At 38.9% G+C, this 20,418-nt stretch overlaps 1 protein-coding gene across 4 annotated transcripts in view; it reads right to left on the minus strand.

The window, feature by feature from the left end:
- The window catches only part of TAOK3 (TAO kinase 3), a 93,918-nt gene that overhangs the window by 44,269 nt on the left and 29,231 nt on the right, over positions 1 to 20,418 (minus strand). For all 4 annotated transcript variants that reach the window (XM_037392069.1, XM_037392158.1, XM_037392251.1 and 1 more), the window contains exons 2-7: positions 8,314 to 8,412; positions 6,871 to 7,081; positions 2,824 to 2,895; positions 1,641 to 1,742; positions 1,117 to 1,162; positions 65 to 161 (exon numbers count right to left, since the gene is read on the minus strand). In XM_037392069.1, the coding sequence (XP_037247966.1) occupies positions 65 to 161; positions 1,117 to 1,162; positions 1,641 to 1,742; positions 2,824 to 2,895; positions 6,871 to 6,990 (437 nt within the window). In that variant the 5' untranslated portion in view covers positions 6,991 to 7,081; positions 8,314 to 8,412. The remainder of the gene's footprint in view (positions 1 to 64; positions 162 to 1,116; positions 1,163 to 1,640; positions 1,743 to 2,823; positions 2,896 to 6,870; positions 7,082 to 8,313; positions 8,413 to 20,418) is intronic.

Genomic DNA, 20,418 nt, shown 5'->3' on the forward strand with positions numbered 1-20,418 from the left:
AGTTTTCAGGCTCTACAGAGTGGAAGACGGAAGGACATCCAATAGCACCAGGCGCTAGCCTTACCTATGAATCTTACAGTGAGAGTGCAGGTAGGCCAGCCCCTGCAAGGCACCGTGGGTGATGGCAGCAATCTCCACTTCCTGAAGTGGCTTCTTGTGAACTACAGAAATAATTCAAGAAAAACCGTAAAAAGGTCAGTGTGATCTTTTCCTGAGAAAGCGTTTTTAAAGAGAAGGAACTCCACCAGTTTTGCAAAATATAAGGTGAACATCATCTTCCTTGTACTAATTTCCTACAGCCTGACAGCCACTAGCAGCTCTGAGTCTATGCACAGCCTGTGCATGTATTTCACATCATAGGAAACTGCATTTTTCTTTACATTCCTGTTAGGGCCAACAGTTACTGTTAACACCAGGAGATGTGTCTGAGTGCAGCTTGCCAAATGTATTTGAAATGCTCATTTGGTCCTTCGCAAAGAAAACTTAATACTTTTTTTCCTCCAACAGCCAAAAAACAGGAAAATGAGGTGAGAAACAACAGCCACAAAGAGGTGTCCCCCAAAGTACACTCCTGTATCCCTAAACATGACCAGCCTGTGACTTGGCTGACTGTACCCTAGATACAAAAAAGATACAGCCCACAGCGTACTAGTTTTTACAAACTTTGGCTTAGATTCTCTATTCCTCTGCAGGTGCTGCTGTTCTAGTTTTGAGGTCACAAGTCTTTTGTCCTATAAAATAATCCGTAATTATTCCTACAAACTGCAAGTCAAGGACAAAGGCAATCCCTGCAGGTTTTTGTTACGGGTATTCAGAAAACAGGCAGCCTGCTTCAGTCATCAAGGTGGAACAAATTACAGGAACATAGCTATATACATTTACACCTTCATTTTACAATATATAAACGTGCATGCCAACCATACGTAGCACTGGCCTCCTGGGAAAGTCTCAGCTTACCCTTGGTATCACAAACACAGGCACTGTAGCTACGGAATGGAGTAGCATAGACAGACCGCCTCTACCATCTGCAAAATACCAGTCTGTGAGAAAAAAGCCTCCCACTGTACTCAGAAGGGGCACTAGGAAAAAGAAAATCAAAGACTATATAAAACTTACCCTCTAGCAAATCTGAAGCTGATCCTAAACAGTACTCCATAACCAACTGCAAGAAAAAAAAGCATGCTCTTAAATTATAGGGTAGACGCTCACCCAAACAGTTACTACTTGAATGGCTAAGAAATAGTAGAAGCAAATAAAACCTGAAGTTGCAAGAAATGCAGCAAGTGATGAACAAAATAAAATGCTCCAAATATTCCAGCAATGCCAAGACATCTTTCATTGTTGTAAAGAAGGTTGAGGCACTGCAAAGACCGTGGGGAGATACTGTAGAGAGTGTTACATAATAATTGTTTAATCTGCATGAATACAGAGGCCTCCCTCAGAGAAGCAGGGATTTGTTCCAATATCCTAAATACCTATTCTCTTTAAATTACCTGGAACCTTCTTCAGAAGAAAGAGACTACAGGCAGCACGGGATGAATACTGCTGCATGTAAAGACACTTTGTGTATTCAATATTTGATTGCTGTACTATACGTTTTCTGCTCATGAAGACCTCTAAATGCCACATCATTCACTCACCCATGCTGTATGCTCTTTCAGGTAACAGCCCTTATACTCTATAGTGTTGGGGTGCTTCAGCTGTTGTAGAAACTTGACTTCTTTGATGATATCCTGCCACTTCTAGTAAAAAAAAAAAAAAAAAAAAAGAGAGCAAAAAAGCATAAATACATTTCTCTACTTCATCCCCTACATACTCTCATACACCACACATTGTAGGACAGTCTGAAAAGCAACCACAAAATTATTTTACAATGTGAAGACTTTACAATGTAAGACACTAACAATCTAGGTGTCATAGCTGCAAAAACACAGCTCTGTATCTGCTGTCTGGATCTCTATTGCTGCACTGAGACCCCCTCCCAAGCCTTATTTAAACAGACAGAGGAGTGCAAAAGTTGTGGGGGTTTTCCCTCATTTTAACTGCAATACATTTTACTTAAAGCATTGCTTCTGTTTTGCATATTGAACTGTCTGGTGGTCTCAACCTTGGTAACATCTGCCCCAAGAGACAACAGCACCTATAATACGTGCTAGAAGTAGTAGCAGTTAACTGTTCACCTTCCTTTTGTAAAGCAGCACAAAGCCACTGACATTCGGAAGACCATAGCACATGTGGGAGACCAACAGGTAAGCAAGGAAAAAATGAGTTGATAACATCCCTGCTTGCTCTTAAGGCAAAACACATTCTCCGGTGCACATCAATGCACCAATTCAATTGAACAGAGCCAATCCAAATTCAAGGCACCCCAACACAAAAGTAAGAGGAGCAACTAACAAGCAACAATTGAAATGAGACTGATATTCTGAATACAAGGTCTATGCAATCGTAGATTATAGATCCTGAACAGTGTTTCAAGCAGCTCCAAGTTTCAGTCCATGCCTCAGAGTGTTATGGTTGTGGTTCCAATAGTCAGTGTGCTCTTTATGCACTTACTACTGAAATTATTACCATGGTGAAATAACCACCATACAAGCATTCTGAATTGCCATTCATTTCCTTAAACTGAACTATTTATCAAAATTTGCATAAACTCATTTTCCTTCTACAAACCTCCATGCTTCCTATGGAAGCGAGCAACAGTTACCGCATTAAAAAGCTGGTCTGCTAGGGTCAAATAAAATATACAGCTAATTTCACTGTTCAGATTTGCATTATAGTTGCAACAACTTCTGCATGCAGAATTGGCTTTATTCACCTTACCTCATTCGTTTGCTTTCCACTATAGGACATTTTCTTGACTGCCACCACCTCATTAGTGTGGGAATTTGTAGCCTACAGCAGGGAGGAAAAAATAGATTGAAAAAAAGTTTCATTTTTTTTTCCCCTCCCCATGGTGAACTGTGCCTTTGGCAAATGTAAGCTTTTTTCTCTTTTATTTCACCCCTGCAAGCTCCTACATCTCCAGAGACATTTTCCTCATTTTAAGATTTACCAGACAACTATTATGATACTTTTTCCTGACTTCACCTACCTGTCCATATCCACTGTTCCTCCCTCAGCCCTTACTGTGCTTGTTGCCAAAAACCAAAGCCCAATATTGCACCTACTGAGAACATGCAAAATACAGTTGTATTGGAATTACAGTAAAAACAGTTTTAGATAAACCTTTGGAAAAATGTTTTCCAAAGAAAGAAGAGATATACGAAAACCTCTATAATTTACAAAATCCCCATATAATATTGATATTCTTAAACAGCCATTTCAATTTCTAGTTTCAGGAGGATGCTTCTTTCTGGAATTTATCTCAATTTAAAAAAAGCAACCTTCCTTTTTCTGCACCAGATCTCAGTTTTGCAATGAATATTATTCAGTCATCAAAATTCTGCTTTTCAGCAGCCTGTATGACACAGGGATGGTGACTGGAGGCTGAAAACTCAAGTTTTAGGAAGAGCTCTACTTGCCTGGATTGGCACTGCCCTCATTTCTGCATGTTAAGGACAGAAAACTTGAAGGTTTTAGTCTTTAAAGAGTTGAAATCCCTGTACCTCCAACCATTTACCATTTTGGGGACAAAAAATTAATGACAGCTAAAAGCTTAGAATACAATAGAAGCTAAATGTGGTAAATCCTTCTTTCAACTGCTTGAGCGGATGAGTACTATACTTTCAAGTAATGTATTAATGAAAGACATTTCATGATGCAGTGACTTCAAAGAAAAAAGATGTTGGTGAACCAATAGAGCACAGGCATTACTAAAGGGAGTTGACACACTTATACTCTTCACAGCACACATTCCTCCTCAAATGAGTTAGAGAAAGCTGAAAACAAGTAACTTTTGGATAAGGCAAAGCCCTTCCTAATCACTCACTGTCCTGATTCAGCACATAAAAGATCAAGAGTATTTTACTCAAATGTATGAATTAATTCTGGCATTGTAAAGAAATTTCCAGGTATTCCAAGTATCTTCACATGAACATGGTATCTTTCATTTCAGCCTTAATTTTTTGTCAAATGGATCAATCCCATGTTCTCACAGTTATGTGTGAAGTTCTTGCTGTATCAAGCACCTGGGATCCTCCTGGCTGAAATAATTTAAAGAGCTGTACAAGCACACTCTCAGAAATATCCACTTGCTGGAAGTGGGTTTGGCCATACTTAGATCTTTAGTGAAAAGCTTGGCAGAAAACAAGCACATTTTGCTTGCAAAACCTCTTTCACGCTGCCCTCATCTGCTTTATCACTTTTCCTTATTTCTAGCATGGATATAAGTAGGTTGTTTTTGATGAAAACTATTCTTCTGAAGTGTCAAAGCAACTTAGTTGATTTCATGTCAAGTTAACATCAACTTTAAAACCTTGTGAGAAGTGGCATATTTTTTTCCTTAGCCTCCTGATATATGATGTATCATTTCTTTCAAGCAAGAAAAGGAATTTCAAATTATCTTGCCAAGCCTTGGCAATAGTACACTGGAAAACAAAACAGCTTGCAAAAATTGAGCTTAAACTGAAGTTTAAACTAGAATAATTATATCGATCCACAATAATAGAGACAAGATACAGATCAATGTATTTGCTGTTCCTAGTAATATCAGTACCAATTTAAATAAAAAGGGCAAAGAGATGCAGCCACAGCCTAACAATCCATGCCCTGCCCCTTTTTCTGTATCTAAAGTCTCTTCCCCATTCTTCTGGATGATTTAGAAAGCCCTGTTCCTTCGAAGTTTTTTGACCTATTCTCCTCTTTTGCTAGGAAGTATGTCAGAATCCCTGGAATCTTGCCACAACAATCCGAGATCTTGTTGTTGGCCCCTGCCTTACTCTAAGATGCACAAGAATCAAGATGTAAGACAGGCTACAAAAGCTTTAAAAAGGAGGAAAACCAAAGCAAAGATGCACAGCATCCCTGTGTGGTAGGAAAAAGCTCTAGCATGATCCATACAACGCAGCATATAGCTGGAGGCCTTCCTTTGGTGAGCGGATGGATCCCAGGCCACTGTGCACTGAAAACTGCAAACAGGTGAGTTTCTGCTCATGACTTATGTACACAGCAAGACCAGGAAAAGACTCCAAAGAACAACTTACTGGATGACAAGTGCTTCATGCAATAGGAAGGAAAGCTTTAGTTCTAAACAGTGGCAAAGAAAAGTGGTGATGCATCTCATTACTATGTTACTACAGAAATATTACTACAGGCATGACTGCAATCCCATCAACCTCAGAAGATGCAGCTGCTGCTGGCAGGATATTGCAAGAAGCTACAGTCTGGCTAAACTCTCCAGTGTTTTTAAAGCACAGATCAGTTAAGTGAAGGAGGAAGAGAAGCATCGGCAAATCCTAAGTCTTTCACCTAACCATAGTGACATCTCAGTTGTAATCCTGCTTGGTAGGCTAGACCTCCTCCCGCAGAAGTATGAGGAACTTCTGAATACTGGAGCTAAATGATAAAGGTGGTACCTTCCCTACTTCATCTTTACCCTAAAGCATACCATGCATCCTTTCCCTTTGGTTTTGAAAAATAACTGGGTAGGACCTGCCTACTCCCATCTGAAAAAATGCTTGCTCTTCTTACAGAGTTGATCAACATGTATTCCAAGTTTTACAGCCTCATCCTCTTACACATGTAGTACATTTAACATTATACTTTCCCCAACTTGTCACTTACTCCAACATCTAAAAATGACTGTCCCACTGTTCCACATTATACCCTGTGGAATTATAGCATTCTCTCTCAAAACACACAAGTACTGCTTATCTGACACAAAGTATCAGGCTCTTCTCCTGTTCTAACAGTAGTTCCACCAACACCTCCACCCCTTTAAACAACTATAAACAATGAATTGAAGTGCTTGCAAATAACTCATGCTAGCTACTGCTAGCTTCTGGAGTTACAGGTGTAAGGGTACTTATCTAAATGCTTTAATGTCTGATATTCAGAAATTCCAATTCTAATGAACCTGATCTTCTGGAGTGGCAGGCCATGCAGCTTTAATGTATCTTTGATTTCTTCATACTGAATTCTATTTTAGTTTCATTGATACCATCTGGATTATAATTATTTCCAAATCCAGTATTTCGGATTTAGCTTTGTTTGATACTAATTGTAAAACCACTGTTCTTCTTGTTTTCCAGATTAAATTCTCTTGACTGTATCAATAACGCAACACATCCTTCCCACTTGAATTCCTATTCCTCTTAGGACTTTCTCTTTGCTTTTGCCATGTAAAGATTTGCTATTGCAGATAGTATGTTAAGAGATGAACGTAGGGACAAGGAGGATGACAAAACAGAATGATATTTCAAAGAACTCTCTACCTCCTAAATTATCAGAGCAGCAGACAAGCAAATCATTCAAAAGCCTGAATGAGATTTGATGTGACTTCCACCCAAGCAGACACAATACCAACTCATTAACAAAGTAGCTTTTAACTCCAAATGCATTTTCAATTAATTAATTCATTAGATTTGCAATGATTTACAAGCATATGAATGCTTTGTAGAGTATCTTGAAATTACAGTTTGGCAAACTGTTTAAATTCAGCTTTCAGCATCAGACAGCATGAGATACTATATACCTAACCTGGATGGCTGAACGCACTATTATGACTAGTCAACTGCTACTATAAAGATACAGCTGTAACAGTAAAGAGCTCAGGAGTGCTCTGGAAACAGTTATTTTTGAGATGTTATGAGAAAGCTAATACAGAGCACTAAGAGCTCAAAGGATGCTCTTTTACAAATGCTGAAAGTCTCTAAAATGTCATTTTAAATGGTTCTGTTTTTCAAAAAGGAGGTAAAAAACTATACTTACGAAGTAAACTGCTCCAAAACTTCCATGTCCAATTTCATGTAAACCCACAAATATTTCTTCAGGATCATCTTTGTAGAACAGGTCAGCTATTTCTGGGTCCTTTGGCACCCCTTTGCGCATGTTGAACAGTATTATGAACTAGTTCGCGCTTTCAATTCCCAATCAATTTCTTCCTTCATCGACAAAGTAGTTTGTAGACAGCATTCAGCACCTGGTGAAAAAGTTTCTTTAATCTGTTTCCTTTACACTTCTTCTCTGACAGCAAAATAAGAGGAAACACTTTCAGGAGCAATAGACTTCACTATTGTTTCCTTCAGCTAATTCTTTTCAATTATTAGTCCAATTTAGATATAGAGATTAAAACGCATTCAGAGTACAACAGCTCATTTATCTCACACAGGAAGCAAGTGCTGCAGTTACGCTGAAGTCCACTTGAAGACAAGAGCCCTGTTGCTATGCAAAACATCCTGTGATATGAGTTTGTTATTGCTGGTCTCCTACTGTGTCCGTTTTTAGACCATCACTGTTATTCCTCCTACTTTTCTCTGCTGTTTGCTTTGTTTCTCTACTCCCACTTGCCAGCTGGTGGTAGTAGAAAAGTTAGATTCTATTCCACAGAAACACTTCACAATCATATGATTTTTATTTTTTTTATTTATTTATTCACAGCTATAAGACAGCTAACGCTACTGGATTGGGATGGCTCCCAGGTCACAGACTTATTGCATTTGGAAGACCCTAGATTCCATCACGTAAGGCAGATCTTTACCTCCTTAACATCTTTCTTTAGCATAAGCATATAATTAGAACAGAACTGAGCTGCATTTAAACGGTTTCCAGTGTTCATCCCCAAAGTTTTATTTATGTAAGGGGGGAAAATAAACAAAGAAAAAGTAAGTTCAGGAAGTTTCACGCTTCCTATCAAAACATCCTGAAAAATCTGCATTGGTACATCAGACACCGGTGCACAACACAATGACAGATGCCTTTACTCATCTGCTTTTGACTTCTGAAACCCAGTAGATTATCTGCAGGTGAATCAACTGGAACAGCTTCTAACAACAGTCTGGAGCACATCTAAAAAGTTCTTCCAGATACATAGTTCAGCACCTCATTTATTGAGACCACATCTTCTCTGTGCATAAAAGAAAAATACTTCTGCAAACATGCACTAAAATGTTCAGCCTACCTCATGATGTAAACAAGTGTAACATTTAAAGAGAGACCATCTGAAATTCAGCAATCAGATAAAATCAAAACTAAAACACACATAAAAGGCTTTAGGTTTCATACTGCAAGCGCCATCCAGACAGAATGATGAAAGCAGAGCAGAATTTTGGTCTGATGCTGAGACAGTGTCCTTGGCTCAGGATAAAGTAATGGAGCAACAAGCACAATAAACAGTGGTTCATTAGAGGTGCAAAGTACTCTGCTGGAGCATACCTGGGTAACTGTGGCACAAAGCATGCTCTGTGGCTCAGATTCCTTTCAGCAGCATTGTCCTGTGCTCTTGTCTCCCCAGACTCTATGCACTCTCTTATTCTGCAAAGGAAAACAAATATCAGTATTTAGAAAAAGTATTTTAAGTTTTATACCTTACTCTAATACACAAAAATACTACATCTAAAAAACACCACCGACTAGCAGGGCACCATTTGAAAGTGTAGTTAAAATGAGTACTGGCTATGAATGCTAATGGTAAAGATACGCACTTCTTGTGTGGACTATATCACTGTAAGAGAAGAAACCAGGAAAAGTGGTTAAATGCCAAGTTCTTTGAGTTTTTATAAAGACACTTAACCCTGCAGGGGCATAGGTGAAGCATGGAAGTTTGCTCTTCGAGTACACTTTTTAGATTGCCTATAAAAAGGACAAAGCTCACAAAGCTGTCTATTACTTAGCTCAGTATGTTGTACCTGATGACATACAAGACTTCAAAGTCAGTCCTAGGCATTAATAAGACAAACGTTGTCAGATTCCACCAGGGAGAGACTAAGCAATGAAAAGATGAAAAAGCAGGGCAATCACTCAGACCCATCAGCTGAAGTCAGGTCTAGGTTGCTCACAGTTAAGGATGCAACTCACTGCAGTCGCTCATTCCTACCGGCGTAGCAACACTCCCGGACAGCCACAGCTGTCCTCTCTCTCAGCGGGGTCACACACAGAGAGCTTGAAATCAGCTCGCCCTCATAGAAAAGGTTATCTTGTAGCCACTTCCACAGCGGAAATGCTTCCAAGTACAGCACACTGCAATAGTTATATGGCCAAAGTTTGAATTAATATGCACCTGAATTAATGACAAGCAAACTAACTCATCTTTGCATTTATTGGGGGGGGGGGGGGGGGGGGGGGGGGAAGAGCAGATATCCTCCCAGTAGTAGCTAACCTTACCAAAACATGGTATTTTTGTCTACTGTTTTCAACACAGTGCAATACTATCGAGCTGTTAAAAAGATACATTTGAAGAGCTCCAGAAAAAGGTTCTGCAACTGAGTTTAAAAAAAAATATAAAAATATCAGGTGTAAACAAAAGCTAGATTAATTAAATGGTTATCAATTCTCAGCTGATTGGCCTCACCCAAAGGTGCTGTATTTACTACATGCCTGCAGACAGGGACGAAGAATGCAGTATTTCAGGTCTGGCATTCTTCAGCCAGGTGAAAAATCAGTTTGCCTTTAGAACAATAAAAATAAGCCAATGAAGAAAACAATTTAGCCATCTGTAGCCGAATGAATTTCTCTGCCATAAATAAAGGCTGTGCAGCTCTAATATTCAAGGATGAATTAGTATTTAAAATGGGAAACTAAATGTCAATATATAAAGTTAAGCCCCAAGTAATAATGTCATTCTCCAATTAGGACAGACATTCATAGTGAGGTGTACAATAAGAAAATATTCTCAGCAGGACTATTATTTTCTAGTAGCGATTATCAGAAAAACTTATGATGGAAAGTGTATTGAGTAATTTGAATCCTGTTGATCTGAGCATGATACCAACTGCTCCATATATGCCTGCAGTGCCTCTTGGTACAAACCCCAAGAATCCTCTGCACAACGACATTACAGCACGAGACATGCGATTCAGGCATGGGACAGCACAAACCAGAAAAAGATACAAATCATACTGCTTTGAGGTAAGCTGGCAAGGTCACAAATTCTCAATATTAGAACTCTCTTCTAGATACATGAAGACTGAAATAAAGATGGTTTAAACAATGGCAGAGCATTCTTGGAATTGAATGCAATCACTAGGGAAAAAAAAAGTTCAAGCTATGGTCAACTTAAGCAAGTTCCTTCAGTTAAACTACCGAATTAACACATCAAGAAACCTTTTCTACTAGAAGCCTGATTTCTACTTTTCATCCTCCAAATAACACACCTAAAGCAGCACTTGAGACTCTGCATGTTCTGAAGATCACAAATGAAAACAGCGTTAGTCACACTGGTGGTGGCTTACAGAAGTGACAAGTGACTCAAGATTTTCAGAGTTTGGGAGATCAGCATTTTGTTCAGCCAAGGCCATTTGGCGATGCCTCAAACTGCCTACCTAGAAATTAAAGCTTTCAATCAACAGCTACTAGTGAAAAATCCCTGTCTTGGATGAAAAACTTCTTGTGCTCCATTTCTGAAATACTGTAAGGGGCTAGAAAAATAGGATGAATTCTTGAGAGCAAACTCAGCATCAGAAATAATACTAAGAAAAATATTTAAAAGATTCTCTGAGAAATAATTCTCTAATGAAGATTACAGAACATATTATGAAAACCAGAAAGAAAACTAGTTTTTAAAAGGCCTACAACTATTCCAGCGACAGCTGGGGAAAACAGTGTTATGTTGGACATATCTATATGGCAGTGACTCTGTTTCCGTCACGTCACAGGCAGAGGAAAGTAAAATCACTGGTTACTTTAAAATCCAGGTCTTTGTGGGAAATGCACCAGGCAACTTGTGGCCTGCCCAGCACAGAAGTGCCCAAAGCGATGGTGAAATGCTGCAGAACTGCACTGAAAACTACAAGTGCAAGATGATTATGTTCTTAAATCAATGAAGCAACCCTGCTTAGAGCAGTTCGCTGTACTACTCCCCTCCTCTCCCACCCTTCAAACACAAAAGCCTAGGAACACAATCCAGCCAAAGTAAACCCCTCCGGATGGAGTGGGTTGTTATTGCTGTAGTTCTGGCCCATTGCCATTTTATCATAGTGTTTCAAGGATTTTCTACTCCTCACTTACACTAAATGACACAATATCCTGGCGTTTTAGTGGCTGAGGCAAGACAACAGCAGGTCTTATCATGGAGTTTCACCAGAAAATGATGGCAGAGAATATCTGAACAGTCAGGCCAGGAAGTAGATAGCAGCATGCTACTGCCTAAGAACAAGGAATGGTAAATTAGTGATGCATCCTGTGGGCTACTCATAGACTGGACCCTGCATAACGCTCAACAAGTCTCACTACTACAGCAAACAAAGTGTTTTTATTCTCCCACCAGTTTAAAGAAAAGCAAAGTGCCCTCAATCATAAGCAACCCTCACATTCAAAAACCATGCGTTACTGCTTTTGCTACATATGTTTGCACAAAAATTTTCTTGCTACCAACTACAATCTCCAGGTGAGAACCGGTTATATACACTGATAACAACAGAAAAAACCTCAGTACAGAGGAAGCAACAGAACACAACTGGAAGTGCCTTTCAAAAGTGCTCAACTACCCACATTTCCCAATATTCCATGGATCTAAAATTACGTCCACGTATAAGATGACAGTTATACTTGAGAACTCAAATATTACAACTGCTAATGAGATGTCTTCGCAGAGCATGGCATCAGAAAATTCAAGATATTTACTTCTTTGTCATGTTCACTAAACAACTGGCAACCTGCCCAGCATCCTCAGTTCACAGTGCATCCAATACACACAGCAGTTCCCACACTCTACAAGCATCTCTGTTTCACTCCCATAAAGTGTAAGGGTATGGCTTGTAAAACACAGCTTGACTTGTGTCTCACAACACTACAGGCCTGTTTCAAATGTGTACAGGAATACACAAAATTAGTTTTAGTTCCCAACTACACCATGGTACTTCCCAAAACAAGGACAGTTTTCCAGTTCAAGAAGAAAAACAAACTACAGGGAACGAGGTGGAACAGCAGCAGATTCCACTCATAGGAGGGCACAGCAGTGACACAGCTCGTGCGTTCATTTTTAGATTAATATTTTCGGGAGGAAAATTTTACACCAGAATTCTCTTCCCAAGAATGACAAACACACTTCACTCTCTACAAAATCTCCAAAAATCTGGAAGACAACATTAAGAAGGAAATTCTCAGACAGATTCAGCTGATAAAAACTGTCCCAAATAAAAACCTTTTGAGCTCAAAGTAGGCACATGCTCAAGTTCCACTGCAGTCCTCACACACAAACTTATATTGTTTCGTTTGAGTTCTGGGTTTTGGTTGGATTTTTTTGTGTTAAGTTGGAGCTTTTTTGTTCTCTTTAATTGCTACATATGGCTAGCTTTCAAGGCCATACACACACTTCACCCTGTGCTTTTGCAGCTAATTCTGCAGACCACAATCTCGGGTGAAGAGTCTATTACTTCGCAGAAGTGGGTACTTTGGCTTTTTGAGAAAAGCTTAAAATATGGAGGCTCAAGAGTCTGTCACTGTAATGTCTTTGATTGTTAAGAATTACTTTCCAGCTAGCATTATGTAGCTGAAAGCAACAAATGGGGGTTTTCCCCAGTATATTAGCACTTAGTTTATTTTAATGTTTAAAACAGTCAGATAAACATATCTGGTATATAAATTCAAGCCACTTGTAAGTCTGATGACAGTGTATACAAAAAGCAACTGGACTACAGCCTTTGTTTGCTTAAATTTATCACTGATTCCAAGAAACTCAGAAAAGACTTAACTTTGGCCTAGAAGCAGCAAGCCCCCCCATGTCTTCTCTGCAAATTTCTTTTTGCAAAATGATCCAATTTGTATGTAACTGAGTTGGAATGTACCCAGTGACCTTCAGTAGCAAAGAAAAATATTTTTGAGTATTGGAAAACACTCTGCAGGTATCAGGATAGTGCTCCCTGAGGGCACGTGGCGGGTGGATCGGGTTCAGGAATCAGGACACAGCCTGCTAAGAAAGGTGTATAATGTAACCAGAACATAAGCACAAAAGGTGCCCAGTCATACAGTTAGCAGCCAAGACCCATAAGCTAGTTCCTACAGTACCTTTTTTGCTCTGCTTTTCAAAGAAATAACTTCCCAGAACATCCAAGTCAATTACACAAACCATTTTTATTAACATTTGCATAATATTTGGATGCAATTAAAGCTCTTCACTACCTACAACTTCTAAAAACAACTGCGAGAATTCTTTTTTGCCACGTGTTCAGCTCCGCAATCCACTTCAAGTATCACCCTGACACAGACGTACTTTGATTCAGCATTCTCCAGTGCTCATACATGCATCAGGTCATTTAGAGTTAACAAGATTACTCATGCTAATAAAACCCCCTGAATCAGAACTGACTAAGGTGATCACTGCACACAGTGCCCTGGGGATATGAAATTAAACTAGTAACTTGCAGGTCTTATTGCAGATACATGCCTTCATTGAAGCAACTTTTTTACCTGATTAGAAGCAGGAGTTTTAAAGGAAACATTGTTCCACTTGCAACTCCTCTAGGACTAGCATTCATGTGTCAAGAATAAGAAAATAAATTTATTAAAACAATTAAAAACATAAAACCAGTGGACTTAAAGCAAAAACCCCAAACAATTAGTTTTAGTTGTATGGAATGTTTCAACAAGTATGAAGTCAAGCAACACACCAGCCAAAGGAATCGGTACCAGCTGTGTTCAGAGGAAGTTCTCCTGGCAAAGACACCAGATATTATAAGATATGGCAGAACGCAAATGGATCAAAAAACCACCTGTACATTATCTTTCTCCTTGAACTCCAGGAAGACCTTATAAATGACATTAAGCTTCAGTAATTTCAGAGTTATTAGGCACTGGAGTGAGGAACTAGTGGCATCTATGGCACTCATCTACCAAAAAAAAAAGTTCTTGTTTATGAACATGAAATAGCACAATATACAAGCTAAAAAATTACACTGATCCTCTAATTTTCCTAAAAGTAACATTACTCTGAATTGTGCTGTGGAGATACCCTGGGAGCTAAACACAACAGACAGGAATTCAGTGATTGCAAGACAAACGCACGCAGCAGCACACACCATGAAGAGCTGCAACTATTGATACCCTGAATTCTGACACCATGTTTTTATGTTCCAGAAAGTTCAGCCATCCTTCCTGGATAAACTTTACCACAGGTTAGAAGAAAATGAAGGTAACAGTTATTCTGAAAGCAACATCCTCTTCCAAACCTACTGTTCAAAGGCTAAATGCCATCTTTTCTCTGCACCTGATCCAAATCAGCACTATTAGTCCTACTATTTGCTTCATGAAACTCCACAGAATTTTAAAAGCTGTGAAATAGAGTGCTTAATTCTGTTGTTGCTTTTCACATTTTCATCCAATGGTTGCTTAAAAAAGCAGGAACAGAACAAGGAGGAATACATCTGAGAGACTTCTGATACGCTCATTTAGGTCAACAGATAGTCCTCAATTTTGAGCACTGCATAGGCCTTCTGAGGTATTAAACCTGGCTTTAAAAGGGTATCTGTAATTTTTCTCTATAATAATCACCCCTTCATACCCACAACCCTCTATGAAAGTAGGTAAAGAATTCTGACAACTAAGGTGGTCTTCCCCAATAACATTTACCTACAGACCATTCTGCGACAATAAAACCTTTTTTCCCCCCCAGATGCGTAACAAAGAACACCACTTACTAAGGACTTCATACAACTCTAGTTAATTACACTACCTACGAACCAGAAATGTTTGCAAACATTATCTGCTGTGTTCACAGTATAGCAACAGCACAAAGAGAAGGAAATGTGGTATCAGATAGTTTTCCAGCTCAAAATTCCAGTGTCTCTTTTTAGACAGGTTCCCCAACAGAGGCTCAAAACTACTGCCAGGAACAGCCCTGCTTTGCTATTGTCCATAGAGCAAAAAGGAGGGGTGGGTTTGTTTGCATTGTTTTTCCCTCTTCAAGGAACCTAGGAACATCTCTAACAACAAAGTTAGTATCAGGCAGCCTTCCCCCAATACCCACACAGCTCAAAATGCAGCCAATGACTTTAAAAGACATATGTTTTTGACTATCCTGCTGCAGATGTTTTCGTGTTTTGAAAATTTTACAGCTGTCAAAAAAATAATTACATGATGTTTTTGATGACAAAATTGTGAGAAAGCTACTAGGAATGGGTTAAAAACTAAGGTGATTAACCCAATTCTGACAGTCATCAAAAGTAGCAAACAAGTTGATACGCCCAAATCTTGACTGCAAGTGGTATATTAAGAACAAACTGAAATAAAAGATATTATAGCATTTCTTAGTACCTGGACACTTGTCCTTACAGGCAAGAGCCAAGCCCATTACCCTCTCTTTGCTTTGCTAAATATGTGTCATTCTAGTTACCCAAGATCACGGGGTAAAGCCTGGGCTTCCTTCAAAAAGTCAAACAGCACCGTTCTTTACAACAGATATGTAACGAAAAAGCAAAACTTCACAGCATGAGACACTGGGTGATGCTTCTCAACAATTTTCCAGTTAAATTTAAAACAATTTAATGAAAATATATATGTCCTTATTTTGTTTAAGGGTAATTAACACTATCACATTTCTTTGGTCAGAATGTGTATTTTATCATAAAATCTAGAGTGCGTTACTAGAATTTTGCAGGTTTATTTGAGAAGATTAAAAACAGAGTCATGAAATAAACCTTGTGTAGGTAAAAGAAAAAGGCTTCTTGCTCTGAACAAAATTTCTCAGTATTTCATCATGGCACACTTGAAATAATTCAGTAGTACATCTGGAAGGGAGGAAAAATACATGAATCATTCTACATCCTAATGTACATAAGCCCAAACAGCACCATACAGAGAAATATAAATTTCTTCCTATCTTCTCATCAATACATCTCTAACACATCACATACGGGTCATGATTTTTTCTGTAGCATTTTTATCAAGCTCATCATCATGTTGCTTAAAAGACAGTGAGCTCTAGATAATTATAAATTCATGACTATTATGCTGTGTGCTACTCAGAGGCAAAAATAAGTCATCAAATTTGTTTATGAAAGATGAGACACCAGAACGCTCAGAGTTTCCTACCTATTAATGTAATGGCTTCCAAGAAACTGTATCCATTTTGTGGTTTAAAGCTATTTTTAGATATTTTTAAACAGTTTATATTTTGACCATCACATAATCAAACAAAAAAGACAGCAAACGGATAAATCTGTTCCCTAGACTGTCCAAGATGATTCTGTACTGAGAACTGACCTACTGCTCACCTGCATTACAAATCAAAACTGTAGGATCAACACCGCTGACACTAAAGCAATCAGTGACCACCAGATCATTTAAATAAGCACACAATGAGGCTGCACACATACCTCCCTCTGCATTTCAAGCTCAGTTTCTCTGAGATGTGGGAAGTGACTATTACAAAAACTCTGAACATATAAAATTTCTATGAGTTTAAAAATTAGTTTTCATATCATTAGCTTAAATGGCATGACTTCGGATTTGTCCCTTAGAGTAAGACAGAAGCTGCAGGGAACAGTTCGACTTAATGGAAGCTGACATATAATTATGCTACTGAACAGTTGCTTTGTGCTACCCAAGGAAAAGGTGTGTTTTAGAGGAGATACATGTATATATTTACATATGAAAAGCCTGTGATATCATAAGGGCCAAAAAGTGATTTCATTATGTAAGCAGAAGACAACGAGTAAGATCCTTTAATGTAATGGTGTCTTAGTGCATCTACGTAATTTTTGTCATAACACTAGCTGACTTTGAAAAATAGTTTTCTACTTAAAAACCTGTTTATTCTCTTCTTGCAAGAAAACATAACTCAGTGATTTTTCTGGAAGCTATATCACAGCAAAACTGGCCAAAAAGAGAGTCGTGCAGTAGGTCGTAAACAAAAAGAAAACAGATGCAGACTGCATTCATCACAGAGGAGGGAGAGAGAGATTCTCTGACCATGGGGCGTCAGAGTACTTCACACAACAAACCAAACTGTGATTATCTTTTTTAAATTTTTCTTTCTTCTGTTTGAAGAGACAGAGGAAGGTAAATTTGAGGTATGTCCTTCACGATTCTAAGACAATCCATGGAACTTCATTATGCACTTAATATTAATGAAAACCCTGAACCTCTTAATTTCTGAAGAGAGTTGCACAGTGCAGTGTATGTTGTTCATCCTCTCCATTGATAAAGGTTTAGACTGAATCCTAACCTCACACTGCTGCTGGTTTAAGCAGCAGCAGAGAAAGCACAACATTCCAGTGTATTCCCCCCAGGATGTCTGGTCTTCTCTGCATTACACTTCCCCACTATACATCGCTGCCCCCACCCTTCTTAGCCCCATGAATCTCTCCCAACTATACACTTCTCCTTTTATAGACCTCCTTCCTTCCTGCCTCCTCTGTGCCAACCAGAGATAACGCTTTAGGAAATAGCCTTTTTGACTACTTCACCATTTTGGCTCGGTCTGCCCCCAGTGACTGACTCCCAACACACCCAGCTCTCTTCCTGACCTATTTACAGGCACAACTGCAAACATTAACATATATAACAGGAATTTTTTCCACACTCATATAATTAAAAATGGCTGCACCTGTTTCACTCAGGTGTTTAAAGTCTGCTTCAGGAATGGAATTAAACATGAAAAAGCTTATTTTTAAAAACTGACAAAAATTTCATTTCATGTGGGAATACTATTATTAAAAGAAAAACCTAATCTAGCACATACCAGCCAAGAGAGAATCAGTCATTAATATTACATGACTCACCCACTGGCTTTCTAGGTTTATTATTTTATAGCATATGTATTTTTATGGCTAGTAATAAAAGACACACAGAAGTGAAATACAGATGTCTAATGTCCAAAACATCATTATTATCAATAGTAATTGTGTATAAGAAGAGATTTTTTATCCTCTATGAATAGAGTACTAGATGGCTGAAAATCTGGAAAGAGATACTGTGCTGCTTTTATTCAGGATTCAAAAAGATCTGAAAAGTTGCTCTGTCAGGCATCATACGTGCTTATAATATGGCCCTCTTGAGGATACCTCTTCTTTAGGATCATTTTAACATCTTTATGACAATTACAGCAATTATTTACATGCAGCAGTTATCACAGAATCATGAAAGGACCAAATACATTTTTATCTGCCATAATACAGTAAACCATCCACAAATAACACCACACACCATGAGAGCATCCAGCTTTACACAACACACTAATAAAACAGTCCAACAGCCTGTTTTACAACCACAGGCATTTAATTTCCCAGGCAGCTTCAGTGAAGCTAACAGTTATTTGGTGCATAAAGCCAGGATAAAGCTCTGCAGGCCAGGAGTACGCATCAGGGAGGATGACACACCAAGAGGTTTGGTGGTCTTTTTGTTCCTGGGATCCCTCTAAGGGTTTCCATGTACTTTTGTCCCTCAGAGGTTTTGAAGCCAGTACTGTCCATGCTTTAGAAAACAGAAGCTGTTAAAATGAGAAACAAAACCTGTTCAAGGTCACTCAAAGAGTACAGCAACTACAAACAAAATAAGAGGTTTGCAGATTAGAAAGAACTGGGGTGGCAATCTTGCTGAATAATCGTCTGCTGGGGAGAGAGCACTGGGTTGGGTTTGGGGTTTTTTGTTTTTTGGGGGTGGGGTGGGGGTGTGTGTGGGTCCCCCCCCCCCCCCCCCCGGGGTTGGGGGGTGTTGGCTAATTTACCTATCACACACATTGAAATAGGAAGCTGGTTTTCTGGCCAACTGAACATTCATAAAATAAATCACCCAAGATCTCTTAAAGACATAAATAAAAGCAAGTAAGTGTATGAAATCTATAAATATATGCAACCTTTCCAAGTTACTCATTTCTGCAGTACCTCAACACTACAAGCTGGAGTGATTTACTCATCACTGAGTACCCTCAACAACAAACAAATGCTGCTCAAGTAACTCCTTCACCTGCAAGCACATTCTCAGCCACTCTCTAACAGGGTTTACACAAGCCAGCACTGCACTAAGCTCTTGGGAAAGGACCATGCACAAAAGAAAAACCCTTGCCACTTGCTGAAGCTCTTACCCATCTCACAGGGTTATAAACTAATCAGTGAGCAACATAAGTTATAATCCTTGGTCATACAAACTAAAAAAATACAGTATTTCAACAGGTATTTACTCCTCATCCTGCCCTATGCCTGAGTCCTGCTGTACCTGGAAGCATGAGACCTGAACCACGGCACTATAAGCAAAAACCACTGGGTACCTCTCTTAGTTACTGCTGGTCCGTTTTGCTTTAGTAAGTTTGTTCTGTGACATTTCCAGATCTCCAGAGGTTTCTTCATAGCTTTTTCTATTTTAGGAACAGATCTACAGACACAAGTTTCCTCTATCTTCTCACAAGTTCACTTAAGGAAAAGCACAAATACTGCTGTTATCTCACAGCTTGGTTTTGGCAATTATATTTTATGGAGAGCTGACCCACAAATACTACTAATATGCTTGGAGGAACATTTATATTATTAAGGTCACATTCAGGTTTGCATCTCTCCTTGCACCTCCAGCAGCTCTTTTCTGAATGTAGTTTAATAAAGGAAAAATATGTTCCATTTTAAAATACACATGCACAAATTTACTTGTTAAAATACGGAAGAAAAATCACAGCATTTGTGGAAAGGTTAAAGAGGACTTTGATTCAGTCCTTCAATAACTCCACTAAAAAAAGGTATACAAGTAATTTAGGTTTTGGACATACAGAAGGCAGGGAATGTTGTTTCACTTTCACTGTTGCTTATTCCGAAAAAGAGCATGCATTTCTTCCATCACCTGACAAGGTTCAAGAAAGGCTTCATATTTGTCTTATATTCTTTAAAAGCAGCCATCAGGATCTCAGCTCAGAGAAGAAACAAAACGTCTAGTTATCTGATACTTACTAGTTTAAGAGAAAAGCTTTAACATTACGTAAATTCACTATCTACAGCATGCTTCGCGTAGAATATCTTGTTACCCCTTCAAAATCAAGCATTGTACACTGATTATTTCAAGAAGAAGCAGGAATAAAATGTAATCCTCACTGGATGAATGGAGAAATAGCATAGATACTGTCATAGGTGTAGGAGGCTGTCCTCATTTCCTTCAAGTCCTTTTCAGTAGTTTAAGATGCTACAGAAGCCTTTCCACTGCCATGTCACTACACAATGAGTATGCAAATACGTGTATTCATCCAGATCAAAGGCACCTTGCATCACTAATGCACATTTCTGACCACCACTTCCCCCCTGCCCCTTTTCTGAAACTGCTTGAGACCTTCTGCAAAGCCTGGCAAGTATCACTGCATCAGACTTACTCCAGAACACTGGAGTAATATTTTGGTATGGCTCCAGGAGT

The sequence above is a fragment of the Falco rusticolus genome, chromosome 1 (assembly GCF_015220075.1).
Source record: "Falco rusticolus isolate bFalRus1 chromosome 1, bFalRus1.pri, whole genome shotgun sequence".
Taxonomy (NCBI): domain Eukaryota; kingdom Metazoa; phylum Chordata; class Aves; order Falconiformes; family Falconidae; genus Falco; species Falco rusticolus.